Below are 13,866 nucleotides of genomic sequence, written 5' to 3' on the forward strand. Positions count from 1 at the left end.
AGGGCCCGCCTCCGGCCCCATTTGCGGCCTGGCGTTCCGTGCTTCTCCCTGCTCCTCCTAGGCCCCTGCGGGGGCTGCGAGCCCAGCCAGGCCCAGGTGCAAACCCTAGCGCCGCAATGGGGCGAGGAAGAGAAAATGTGACGCGACGGGGGAAGCGGCGGTAGCCGCGCAGCTCTAGATGGCGGGTGACATCGACCGAGATCCTGTTTTCCGCAGCAGCCACTTCGCGGAGGGCTTTCCTCTCGTTGTCTCTTCCCAGCTTCCCCCAAGTGGACGGGGAGCCCTGAAATCCTCACTTCCTGGGGGAATCGGGGGACCCGGCCAAGGTCACACGGTCGGGGAGAGGAGGCGACGGGATTGGAACCCAGGCCCGCTGAGCCCCTGTGCCCTCGCTGGCCGCGGGAGTCTTTTCGACAAAGATGGATGTTGATTGTTCCATTAGGGCCAACAAGCCTTGAATGGGAGGTTAATTTATAAAGCGAGCATGTCAAGAAGATATTTAAAGGGGAAAAAAAACAATCTGGGGTTTGCCATCCCTAGCTCGGGGGTATAACACGGAAGGGAAAGTGTTGTTTGCAAGAGTGATCAGAAATGTAAAAGGCAGACTTGGGGGACACCGAGATGGCTCACCCCGAAAGGCAGGGTGTGCGCCTGGGCTTAGGGCTCTGTCGGGTCTCGGGGGCTGGATCTTTCGCATGGAAGACGTTTAATCCTCTCTGAGCCTGCTGCTGCTTGTGTAAAAAGAGGGAAAACATGGTGCTTTTGTTCCGGGGACTAAGTGAGGTGGCCTGAAAGGCCTTAGCATGTTGCCTGGCACATGTAAACACCGGGGATCTGATCGTTGTCACAAGTCATTTTTTCCTCTCTGTCATTTCCAAAATGGGGGCTGTAATCCCTTACTTTACGGGGTACTGAAGGATAGGTGTGAAAAATGCGGAGTTAAGTCAGTGTTTGCATCCCTTACGTTTTTGTTATTCGCTTCCTTTTTTTTAACCTTTTCCCCACCTAGGTCTTCTTGTTTTTTTCATTTCAGAGAGGGAGAGAGAAGTAGAAACATCAATGATGAAAGGGAATCATTGATGGCTGCTCCTGCGCGCCCCCTACCGGGGATGGAGCCGGCAGCCCCGCCCGGCATTGAACCGGTGACCTGGTTCATAGGTTAACGTCAACCACTGAGCCCCGGCCAGGCTCCTCGTGTCTTGAGACCCTCTCAGCCTTCACCCCTGTCTCCATCCCCTACAGATAATGTGGTTTGTGACTCATTCCACCCTGGCTCCCAAACAACTGAGGATTGGGGTTTTATTTTGATTGCTATTGAGAGAAAGTAGGTATTTTTTTCCTATTTTTCCAGATAAGGAAGCTCAGGCTCAAGAGTGGTGAGGTGATATGCCCAGAGCCAGTTGGGGCCTTTCTAACTAGAGCTTATATTCTTTCATTATGGATACTAACTTCCTTAACTTTTATTCACTATGAACACTAAATTCCTTTATTCAGGGCAGGCCGTTCATTAACCAAGATGTTTACCTGGAGAAAATGCAACGAGGGTGTGAGGGTTGGCACTTGGGAAGATGTAGTCCATGTTCTTAGCCACCAGAGCCTCCTGGCAACAAAACTGAATTGGGTGTTTTATACTTTTTTCCTCCCAGACAGTCTGCAAGCCTGCAGAGCTAAGATGGGATTGAACCCTCCTGTCAGGCTGGTGGCTGAGACTGGTGTGACTTCAGGAATCTTCCATCACTGTCACCTTTGAGGGGACAAATCCATCCCACCTTTTCCCTCCTTTCAGTTTCTCAAGGACGTGGGCACTACATAAATACCGTGAGCCTATGAACTCATCTACTACATGCCCAAGCAAGTCTGGAATTATTGTTGATCTTCTCTTTCTCTTCCACTTCTGTCATCCAGTTTGTATCCCTTCCTTGGTTTATTTTTCCTGAAAGGGCAAAAGAGGAAAAGATGGAGGGAACACGCAACAAAGTTAATTTGCCTACAAGGATGACTCAGAGCCTTCAGTCCCCATAGAGATGACCCTGTAAACACTCCACCCCAATGAGACAGTGAGGGTGAAGTGTACACCTCCTGTCTTGAGCAGCTCTTCTAGTCTCTTAGTGGTCCAGAATTGTCTGTCCCTAGCTAAGAGGGTTAGGGGCTTTCTGGTTGTCTGTTCCTTGATCCCAGGGCAGCACTTTGATTTTTTTCTAGATCTGGCTTCAGAGAGACAGGAGAGATTGTCTTTGCTCCTGATACAGATTAGGTAGGTGCAGGACCCCCCAAGTCCCATTCTAAATTCAGGTAGCAAGCTGGAAACTCCTGAGAATCTGAAACGGTATACAAATAAAATGCAGTATTTGAATTGGATTTATAAGAAAATTATGCTCATTGGATAGTACAGTAAAAAGAGAAAGGGTTATTAGTAAATCCTGAACCTGAAGCCCAGTTTTCAGGGATGTCATCATTGACATGTTCAGTACTGATTTGCTGAGTGTGGGTGGGGCTGTTGAAGTGAATGACAAGTTCCTGGGGTGGGAGGCTGGGCTTACCAAGAGCTTCTTATAATTCTGTATCCTTTGAGGTGAGTCTCTTAGTGGCAGAGAGCAAGACCTTTAGAGTCAGTCATAGATGAGGTACTACATGTCATGTCTTGTTCCGTGCCAACACACGGTAGGAACTCAGCCAGTGAATTGTATTCTATACAGACAGTGTCGAGTGCAGGCGTGGCATGGAGAGGGGTCCCTGAGGTCAGATAGCACATTGCTGGGTGAAGTCAGGAAAGTGGAGAGGGTGCCTTTCCGTTTTTTTTTTTAGTTCCATTGAGCCCGGGAGTAGGATAACCCAGAATGTGGTGGTAATGTTAAAAATAAGGCGAATGTTTGTTCAGTGCTTGCTTTACATGGGTGATAGAGTTCTCACACAGCTTTTAAAGGTAAGTACTGTATTTTTATGTAACCCCATGTTATGGAGTAGAAAACAGATTAAGTAAATCTCCTTAAGACCACACAGCTTAGAACTGTTAGAGTCTAACTCCAGAGCCCTTGCTTCAGTGTGTAGAGCAAGAGAAAAATGGAAAGGGTGGAGGTGATGCACCTCCAAATCATTGGCCCCAAGCTTCTGTGAAAGTCAAGTCTTTGTTGACTTTCATGGTGAAATTTTTTTTTCCATTTACCTTTCCTTTAGGCAATTGAAGATGAAGGGGGTAATCCTGATGAAATTGAAATTACCTCTGAAGGAAACAAGAAGACATCAAAAAGATCTAGCAAAGGTATCAAGGAATTTATGATCACTGCTAATGTTGAGCTTTCTTCAAAACTACTTCCTTTGCTAATAGGCCTCATTTACTTGGTTGTGTTTGGGACATATTGTATTTTGTTTCTGTGATACTTGGGAATTCAGAGGGTGGAAGGGGCATTTACACCTTTACTCATTTTCCTCTAGATTTCTCAGCAGCCTTTGCTTATCCGGGCCCTTCACCTTCCTTCAAAAAGAGTATTTAGGACGGCTTGAGTCTACTATTGCTGTGATGTTCGGAAACTAACTTCCCTTTTAAATGCTTCCTGACCAAAATAGAGTGGTCACTTTTATAGACATTACTTTAAAAAACTACCTGCTGTATAAAAACCACTTTCCACATAGCACTAATGACACTCATGATCTGACCCAAACCTCTCTTTCCCACTTCGTCCGCCACTACCTTCCTCCCCTACATTCTGGGCTTTCATCAGGCTGCAAAAAATGTGTTTCATTCTCTTGGCCTTCTGTTTTCTGCCCACTCTTCTTTCCTATCTGTCTGTATTCATGTCCTAGTTCATCAAGCAACAACTTCTGAAACTACCAATAGCAACTCATGACTCCTTAGGTCCTCTACACTGCCAGGACCTTATATCTTGCTTATGTCATTCTGCAACGTGTCATAACCAGATTGTTGAGGACAGGGGCTTTATCTTCCTTGTTTTTCTTTCCCCTCGGTAATTACTCAGTAATTTATTAACATTCAACTACTGTTTTAAGAAAGAATCTGTTAAAATTGGGCATTTGGACTGTTCTGAATGGTCCCTTGGGTGATTGGAGGCTTTTTGCTCAGGCTCCAAATCAAATTAAATATTTATATTACTTGGCCAGGGATGAAGAAAGAACTGGGTTTGAAATGTCCAAGAAGCAGGCACCACTGTCAGCCACACTGTGTGGTGTAAGCTGTGGGAGAGCTGCAGTTGTGACCTCACTTTGGAATGAAGTCACTTCTGTGGTCCATGATACATTGTGTATTTTTGCCTTTGTCCAAGTAAATGTCTTTGCCAAGGGAAAGTGTACTGGAAAATCAACAGAAAAAGACAATCGTAGTGGGAGCTTTTGAATCTTCTTTTTGCTTTCCTTTTCCATTAAAAAAAATTGTACTACCTTAGCCGGTTTGGGTCAGTGGATAAAGCATCAGCCCGTGGATTGAAGGGTCCCAGGTTTGATTCTGGTCAAGGGCACATACCTCAGTTGCAGGCTCATCCCCAGTCTTGGTCGGGGTGAATGTGGAAGGCAACTAATGGATGTGTCTCTCACATCGATGTTCCCCTCTCTCTGTGTCTCCCCCTCCCTTCCACTCTCTCTTTAAAAAAAAAATCCAAGGAATAAGAATCCAAAGAAAAATATCCTCAGATGAGGATTAACCTCCTCAAAAAAAAATTATACTAAGGTTTTTGAAAATACAGACTTGGCATTAAGTAAAATGTAAAAAAGTTCCTTCTTAGTAAGGAGGAAATCTAATAAAAGGTTGGGCATGCTTTCCGAGACTTTTCTGTGTGTATGCAGTCATTTAAAAATAAAAACATCAAGATGCAAACACATCTATGTAAATGTATTCTTCTTTGCTTTATAAAAAATAGGTCCTTCCCTGGCCGGTATCAATCACTCATTGCTTAGAGCAGTTGCTCTCAACCTTCCTAATGCCGAGACCCTTTAATACGCAATTATATATGTGTTTTCCAATGGTCTTAGGCGACCCCTGTGAAAGGGTCGTTCGACCCCTAAAGGGGTCGCGACCCACAGGTTGAGAACCGCTGGCTTAGAGCATAGGCCCATGCACCTAAGGGTGGAGGGTTCAATTCCCAGTCAAAGGCACTTACCTGGGTTGCAGGTATGTGTGGTCAGGTGTGTGTGGAGGCATCCAGTTGGTGTGTCTCATCCAGTTGGTGTGTCTGTCTGTCTCTCTCTCTTTCTCTCCTCTATTCCTCCTCTCTCCCTCCCACTCTCTCTAAAAATCAATGGAAAAAATATCCTAGGGTGAAGATTAACAAGAAAAGGGTCCTATACAAAATATTTTATTTTATTTTTATTGATTTCAGAGAGGAAGGGAGAGGGGAGAGAGAGAAACATCAATGATGAGAGAAAATCATTGATCAGTTGCCTCCTCATCCCCTACTGGGGATCGAGCCCACAACCCGGGAATGTACCCTTGGCTGAAATCGAACCCAGGACCCTTCAGTCTGTAGGCTGATGCTCTATCCACTGAGCCAAACCAGCTAGCTCCTCTACAAAATATTTTATAGCTAGAGGCCCAGTGCATGGAAATTCGTGCACTTGGGTGGGCCGTGGTGGGGGAGGGGAGAGGGGGGAGGTCCCTCAGCCCGGCCTGCGCCCTCTCACAGTCCAGGACCCCTTGGGAGATGTCCTACTGACAGCTTATGCCCTCTCCCTGGGGGATTGGGCCTAAGCTGGAAGTTAGACATCTCTCTGGCAGCCCGGGAGGCCTCAGGGGATGTCCACCTGCTGGCTTAGTCGGACATCCTTAGCCCTGCTGTGGAGGCAGGAGAAGCTCCAGCCACTGCTGCTGTACTGGCCAGCCTTGAGCCAGCTCCTGGCTGAGCGACACTCCCCTGGTGGTCAGTGCGTGTCATAGCGACTGATAGTTCCCTGTGGTTATGCTTTTGGGGCAGTGACTCTCAACCTGTGGGTCGCGACCCCTTTAGGGGTCGAACAACCCTTTCACAGGGGGCACCTAAGACCATCAGAAAACACATATATAATTACATATTGTTTTTGTGATTAATCACTATGCTTTAATTATGTTCAATTTGTAACAGTGAAAATACATCCTGCATATCAGATATTTACATTACGATTCATAACAGTAGCAAAATTACGGTTATGAAGTAGCAACGAAAATAATTTTATGGTTGGGGGTCACCACAACATGAAGAACTGTATTAGGAAGGTTGAGAACCACTGTGTTAGGGTCAATTTGCCTGTTACCCTTTTATTATATAGGTTGTATAGGATAGGACAGGACAGGATAGGATTGGATTTGCTTTTTTCGCTTAACATGTTAAGGACATTCTTCCAAGTTCTACAAGTAAAAGACCTTATTCTTTTTAAGTAGGTTAATAGTAATCTTTCATATGATGTACAACAATATGTAGCTCATCAGTCTCCTTGGCACTAGAATGTTGAGATTCTTTTCCAATTTTCAGTCAGCATATCCAATTTTCAGTGCTGCCATAAACCAGAAATGCCTCTGTGGTTAAAGAAATATATTTTTTGATAATTAGAAGTAAAATTTTGTGGTCAAAGGATATGTGCATTTTATTTTATAACAGTTATTCCAACAGTCTGTGCTGGTCAGTCTCTCACCTAACAATGTGAGGGGATGTGCTTATTTCTTTAAACTCTCACTTAACACTGGGTATTATCTTTTATTTTTACCACTTATGTAGAAGAAAGATATTTTGTTGTATTTATCTGCATTTCTCTGCAGGTAAGGTTTTCATTTGCATTTCTTCACAGATTAGACAGTTTCTGATAATGGGCCATCTGTATTTACCAAATTGCCTTTCCATGCCCTTTGCCCATTTTTTCTACTGGGTTGTTTGTCTTGTTGACTTCTAAGGACTCTATAAAATGTTGCAATTGTTTCTTTCCCAGTCTGTCATTTGACTTAACTTGTTTGTGGTGTTTTGATCATTACAGTTTTAATTGTTAATTTAGGCAGTGCTGTCAGCCTATTCTGTATGTTTTCTAGATTTTATGTTGTGTTTTTAACATATAGAAAATATTCTACATTGTAGAGCTAATAGTTATGGTTTTATTTTTACATTAGAATGTTTAATTCATTTGGAATTTATTTTCACATATGTTTTGAGGTAGGTAGGGATCAAAATAAGGAATAGTTCTGTCAAATTCTTCTTGCCCAGTCACACTCTCCCCTACTCACCTCCCCCACAAAATTTTGTGATTATTGTCACCATAGATTTGTTTTGCCTACTCTGGAACTTCATGTAAAGTAGAACCATTCAGTATAATCACTTTTTAAAAAATATATATATTTTATTGATTTTTTTACAGAGAGGAAGGGAGAGGGATAGAGAGTTAGAAACATCGATGAGAGAGAAACATCGATCAGCTGCCTCCTGCATACCTCCCACTGGGGCGCAACCAAGGTACATGCCCTTGACAGGAATCGAACCTGGGGCCCTTCAGTCCCCAGGCTGACGCTCTATCCAATGAGCCAAACCGGCTAGGGCAAGTATAACCACTTTTGTGTCTGGTTTCTTAGCCCAGCAGAATTAGTTTTATCTTGAGCTTTATAGTACATTGTGATATTTTATATAGCAATTTCTACTTAATTATTTTCAACTACCTTATTAGGTTGTATCGAGATTTTAACTGAAAATACTGTAGAGTTCTTTCTTCTAACCCTTTTGATGAACAAATTAAAGATGGTTTGAAATCAACATGCTGATTATTTTAATCAGAATCCCTGAAAGCATATCTCACATAATCTCAACACTCCTCCAAAGTAGTTTGACACCAATAATTTGTTTAGCAGAATCTTTTATTTATTTTTAATTAATTAATTTTTATTAATTTTATTGGAATGGCATTGGTCAACATGAACATACAGGTTTCGGGTGTGGGTTTCTATGTTACAACATCTGTGTATTGCACTGTGTGTCCACCACCCAAAGTCAGATCTTCTCCTGTCACCATATAGTAAGATCCCCTTCCCCCCCACCCCCCTCCCTCTGGCACACTGTTGTTCATGTTCACAAGTTTTAATTTTATAACCTACATATGGGTGAAATTATATGGTTCTTAGCTTTTTCTGACTGACATTTCACCTAGGATAATATTCTCAAGGTCCATCCATGTTGTTTCATCCTTTGTTATGGCTGAGTAGTATTCCATTCTGCATATGTACTGCATCTTTTTTACCCAGTCCTCTTATCGTGGAATACTGGTCGTTTCTATGTTTTGGCCAACGTGAATAATGCTGCAGTGCACATAAGGGTGCATGTATCTTTGCCAATACATGATTTTGAGGTTTTGGGGTATATACCCAGGAGAGACGGATTGCTGGGTTGTATAGTAGCACTATTCTCAATTTTTTTGAGGAATCGCCGGACTGCTTTCCATAGTGGTTCCATAGTCTACATTCCCACCAGCAGTGAGTGAGGATTCCCTTTTTTCCACAACCTCTCCAACACTTGTTATTGCTTGTTATGTTGATAATGGCCACTCTAACAGGTGTGAAATGGTATCTTATTGTAGTTTTTATTTGCATTTCCCTAGTTGCCAGTAAGGAACTTGTTTTCATATATTTGTTGGCTGCTTGTATGTCTTCTTGGGACAGGTATATTTTCATTTCCTCTGCCCACTTTTTGATTGGGTTGTTTGCTGGTTTGGTGTTGAGTTTTATGAGTTCTCTATATATTTTGGAAATTAAACCTTTGTCGGAGCTACTGTTTGCAAATATCTCCCATCTGGTTGGAACTGGAAAAGCAAAGTCAGCACATTTGCTTTTAATTTTATTTATTTATTTATTTATTTATTTATTTATTTATGTATTGTTAATATTCATCCCAGGTTATTTTTTCCATTAATTTCTAGAGAGTGTGTTGGGGGGGGGGGGGGATAGAGAGAGAGAAACATCGATGTGAAAGGCACATCAATTGGTTGCCTCCTGTATGTGCCTGGACCTGGGGGGCCAGGGAATGAGCCTGAGACCCTTTGGTTTACAGGCCGATATGCTCTAACCAGTGCTCAGGGCACCGGCCAGGGCACGTTTGCTTTTTAAGCTTCCTTTTTTTTTTTTTTTTTTTGATTAGTTAAATCTTTATTGTTCAGATTATTACATTTGTTCCTCTTTTTTGCCCCCCATAACTCCCCTCCGCCTAGTTCCCACTCCACCCTCCTCCCTCACTCCCCACCCACTGTCCTCATCCATAGGTGCACGATTTTTGTCCAGTCTCTTCCCACATCCCCCTCACCCCTTTCCCCCCCAAGAATAGTCAGTTCACTCTCTTTCTATGCCCCTGATTCTATTATAATCACCAGTTCATACTGTTCATCAGATTATTCACTTGATTTTCAGATTCACTTGTTGATAGATGTGTATTTGTTGTTCATAATTTGTATCTTTACCTTTTTCTTCGACTTCCTCTTCTTAAAGGATACCTTTCAGCATTTCATATAATACTGGTTTGGTGGTGATGAACTCCTTTAGCTTTTTCTTATCTGTGAAGCTCTTTATCTGACCTTCAATTCTGAATGATAGCTTTGCTGGGTAAAGTATTCTTGGTTGTAGGTTCTTGGCATTCATCACTTTGAATATTTCTTGCCACTCCCTTCTGGCCTGCAAAGTTTCTGTTGAGAAATCAGCTGACAGTCGTGTGGGTACTTCCTTGTAGGTAACTGACTTTCTTTGTCTTGCTGCTTTTAAGATTCTCTCTTTGTCTTTTGCTCTTGGCATTTTAATTATGATGTGTCTTGGTGTGGTCCTCTTTGGATTCCTTTTGTTTGGGGTTCTCTGTGCTTCCTGGGCTTGGAAGTCTATTTCTTTCACCAGGTAGGGGAAGTTTTCTGTCATTATTTCTTCAAATAGGTTTTCAATATCTTGCTCTCTCTCTTCTTCTGGCACCCCTATAATTCGGATGTTGGTGCGCTTGAAGCTGTCCCAGAGGCTCCTTACACTATCTTCGTATTTTTGGATTCTTTTTTCATTTTGCTTTTCCGGTTGGGTGTTTTTTGCTTTTTCGTATTTCAAATCGTTGACTTGATTCTTGCGATCCTCTAGTTTGCTGTTGGGAGTCTGTATAATATTCTTTATTTCAGTCAGTGTATGCTTAATTTCTAGTTGGTCCTTTATCATAACCTCGAGGGTCTCACTAGATTTCTTGAGGATCTCACTACATTTATCGGCGGTTTCTAGAAAATTCTTGAAAAACCTTACAAGTGTGGTTTTGAACTCTATATCCAGTAGTTTGCTTTCCTCCATTTCTGTCATTTGTGTCCTTTTTCTTTTCTTTTTTTTTTTTAAAAAAATATATTTTATTGATTTTTTACAGAGAGGAAGGGAGAGAGATAGAGAGCCAGAAACATCGATGAGAGAGAAACATCGATCAGCCGCCTCCTGCACATCTCCCACTGGGGATGTGCCCGCAACCCAGGTACATGCCCTCGACCGGAATCGAACCCGGGACCCCCCAGTCCGCAGGCCGACGCTCTATCCACTGAGCCAAACCGGTTTCGGCATGTGTCCTTTTTCTTTGTCTCCGCATTTTTTATGCTTCCCTGTGTTGATAAAGTGGTTTTCTGTGCTAAGTGTCCACTAGGGCCCAGTGGTTCAGCCTCCCCAATTACCTGAGGAGGACACTCTTGGTGCACCCCCTTATGGGCTTTGTGCACAGTCTTGTTGTAGTTAAGCCTTGATTGTTGTAGGTATCACTGGGAGGAAATGACCTCCAGGGCAATTGGCTGTGAGAATCAGCTGTGTCTGCAGTGGGAGAACTTCTGTGCTGGAGACACCCCTCCAGGGCAAGACTTGCTTCAATGGGGCTTTGGTGCTCACTGAGTCTGCCCCCTGAGTGTGTCTTTTATGGTTCCATGGAGCTGCAAACTGGATGGTCCCACTCTGACCTCTGGGTACATTGGCTCCTGGATCTGTAGGGAGGTGCTAATCTAGCCTCCGCCTTAGGCTATCCAGCAAAAGCCTCCCTGCAGGGCTTGGGCGGGGCGGGTCCCAGGGGATCAACAGGGCGGGGCTAGCAGTTATGGCTGCCCTCAGAGGCTCCGCTTCTCAATGTCCTGGTAATCGCTACAAGCCCCTCCGACAGAAAGCTGCCCTTGAGTTCCAACCGATGCCAGACAGTTCCGATTCTCCCGTTTGAGTCTGGGTCCCCAGAGACTCGCCCGGAACTGGAGCTCAGAGCCTGAGACTCCCTCCCGATTGAAAACGACAACCGCACCCTCAGCCGCCAGCCCGCTCTGTGTGCGCCTCTGTACCTTAGTATTTTACTTCCGCACTGCGCCTCCTCTGAGTCTCGGTATACTTTTCTCTTTCCTTCTAGTTGTAGAATTTCCACTCAGCCAACCTTCCTGTGGTTCTGGATGATGTCCGTTCCGTCTTTTAGTTGTATTTTTGAAGTGGTTGTTCGAGGCAGCAAACTCCGGTGTTTACCTATGCCGCCATCTTGGTTTCTCCTGCTTTTTAAGCTATTACCTGTACTGTGCTACTGGGTCTTTTGTTTGTGTATGTATGTATGTATGTATGTATGTATGTGTTGTTTTTTTGAACTATTTGAGAATAAATTGCAAGCATGTGCCCCTTTGCCTTAAATACTACATACAGTATTGCCTAACAGCAAGGACATTACATGGCATTAGTTCACAAAATCAAGAAATTAACTTTGATACAATGCTGTTATCTAAGCTTAGAACTTATTTAGATTTAGACATTTTTTCCAGTAATGTTCTTCGTAATTCAAAAGGAAAATCCAGGGTCATGCATTTCATTCAATTGTCATATCTTTGGTTTCCTTTATGCTTCATTCACATTGAAAATAGTCAATCAGGTACACCTGAAACTAATATGATACGGCATGTCAACTGTAACTGAAAAACAAAAATTTAAAAGTAAAATAGTGAATTGATTTAATTTTACCAAACCTAACTCTAGAGACCAAAAATTTATTTTCCCCATAAATTTTTTTATTTTGTTATGCCTAATAATTTTCATTCTGCTTCAGCTCTGTCATTTCTGTTATTATTTACATGTTTCTATTTTGCTCATTTTAAATAACCACCTATATACTGCTGTTTAGATGAAAGTGCCAACAGTCTTGCCCTCTGTAAACTGTTATAAACAGTTCACAATAAAAATAAATAAAATAAAAATCAATAGAAAAAATATCCTTGGTTAAAGATTTAAAAAGAAAGAAAAAAATTACAAGGTTCGCCCTAATCGGTTTGGCTCAGTGGATAGACCGTCGGCCTGCGGACTCAAGGGGTCCCAGGTTCGATTCCAGTCAAGGGCATGTACCTTGGTTGCGGGCACATCCCCAGTAGGAGGTGTGCAGAAGGCAGCTGATTGATGTTTCTCTCTCATCAATGTTTCTAACTCTCTATCCCTCTCCCTTCCTCTCTGTAAAAAAGTCAATAAAATATATTTTTTTAAAAATATGGAGACTTCCTGGCTCATGTGGTTTGATGGTTAGAGCATCAGCCCTTACACTGAAAGGTTGTAGGTTTGATCCCTGGCCCCAGTAGGGGTGTGTTCAGGAGGCAACCAATTGATGTGTTTTACATTGATATTTCTCACTCTTTCTCTCCCTCTCTCCTTTCTTCCACTCTTCCCTCTCTCCTTCCCTTCTACTCTCTAGAAAAAAAAATCAATGGAAAAAATATCCTCGGGTGAGGATTAACAACAACAAAAGAATATGAACATATGTTCACAACATGTTAAGTGAAAAGATTATAAAATGACAGTACAGTGTCATTTTTATAAACATAATACATCTAGTCTATTCATAGCAAAATATGGGAAGACATCTGTATATGTCAGTGTGTGACAACATGAGAGCTAACTCTAGGTAGTAGTTATTACTGGCTTTTATTTTCTTTAAATATATAATTTTTTTATTGATTTCAGAGATGAAGGGAGGGAGAGATAGAAACATCAATGATAAGAGAGAATCATTGATCGGCTGCCTCCTGCATGCCCCACACTGGGGATCAAGCCCGCAACCCAGGCATATGCCCTGACCGGGAATTGAGCCATGACCTCTTGGTTCATAGGTCGACGCTCAGCCACTGAGCCACGTTGGCCAGGCTTTCTCCTGCTTATTTATGTTTTGCTTTATGTCATTGTTTCTGTGGGAAAACATGCTTCGTGTTTCTTACGTAAAAAGCAGCACATTTGTATAAGATACTACTCTCCCTATAACCAAAGCCACTTGATAAGAAAGCCAGGCCTGAGAAAGGTCTGTCCTGCTTTCACCTTACTAAGAACCAATTTCCAGCTCCTCATACTTCCACATCCACAGCCACTGGATAAGAATAGAATCTCATCTGCTTAGGTGGTAGAGGGTCTGCCTTGTCCAGAATAGCCTTACCATTCCTGGATTACACAGTGTCTTTCAGTTTAGCAAGTACCACAGGTGTTTTAGGTGGCCATTTCTGTAGTGCTGAGAGCCTATAAAAGTCAAAAATTATTTCTTCTGGCCTTAGCTGGTTTGGCTCAGTGGATAGAGCTTCAGCCTGCAGGGTCCCGGGTTCAATTCTGGTCAAGGGCATATGCCCAAGTTGTGGGCTTGATCCCCAGTAGGTGATGTGCAGGAGGCAGCCAATCAATGATTCTCTCTCATCATTGATGTTTCTCTCTCCCTCTCCCTTCTCTGAAATCAATAAAAATATTTCAAAAAAAATGTATTGCTTCTGGCAAATGCACGTTATTAATCTCCTGGTTTGACAATTATCTCTTCAGGACGTAAACCAGAAGAAGAAGGTGTGGAAGATAATGGGCTGGAGGAAAATTCTGGGGATGGACAGGTATGTGTAGCATTGACAGTGATTCTGCTCAGTGATGAACCAGTAGCAGTTCATTTGTTG

General features: G+C 42.8%; 1 protein-coding gene across 14 annotated transcripts in view; it reads left to right on the forward strand.

Annotated features, from left to right (window-relative positions):
- SAFB (scaffold attachment factor B) overlaps nt 1–13,866 on the forward strand; it is a 36,471-nt gene that overhangs the window by 390 nt on the left and 22,215 nt on the right. For 11 of the 14 annotated variants that reach the window (XM_006101085.1, XM_006101084.2, XM_023764610.1 and 8 more), the window contains exons 2-3: nt 3,175–3,259; nt 13,742–13,806. In XM_006101085.1, coding sequence (XP_006101147.1) covers nt 3,175–3,259; nt 13,742–13,806 — 150 coding nt within the window. Of the gene's footprint in view, nt 1–1,646; nt 1,819–2,236; nt 2,255–3,174; nt 3,260–12,714; nt 12,849–13,741; nt 13,807–13,866 lie in introns of those variants that run through there. The other 3 variants (XM_023764619.1, XM_023764620.1, XM_014466460.2) reach the window with 3 other exon arrangements.

This window comes from Myotis lucifugus, unplaced genomic scaffold (genome assembly GCF_000147115.1).
Source record: "Myotis lucifugus unplaced genomic scaffold, Myoluc2.0 scaffold_341, whole genome shotgun sequence".
NCBI lineage: Eukaryota > Metazoa > Chordata > Mammalia > Chiroptera > Vespertilionidae > Myotis > Myotis lucifugus.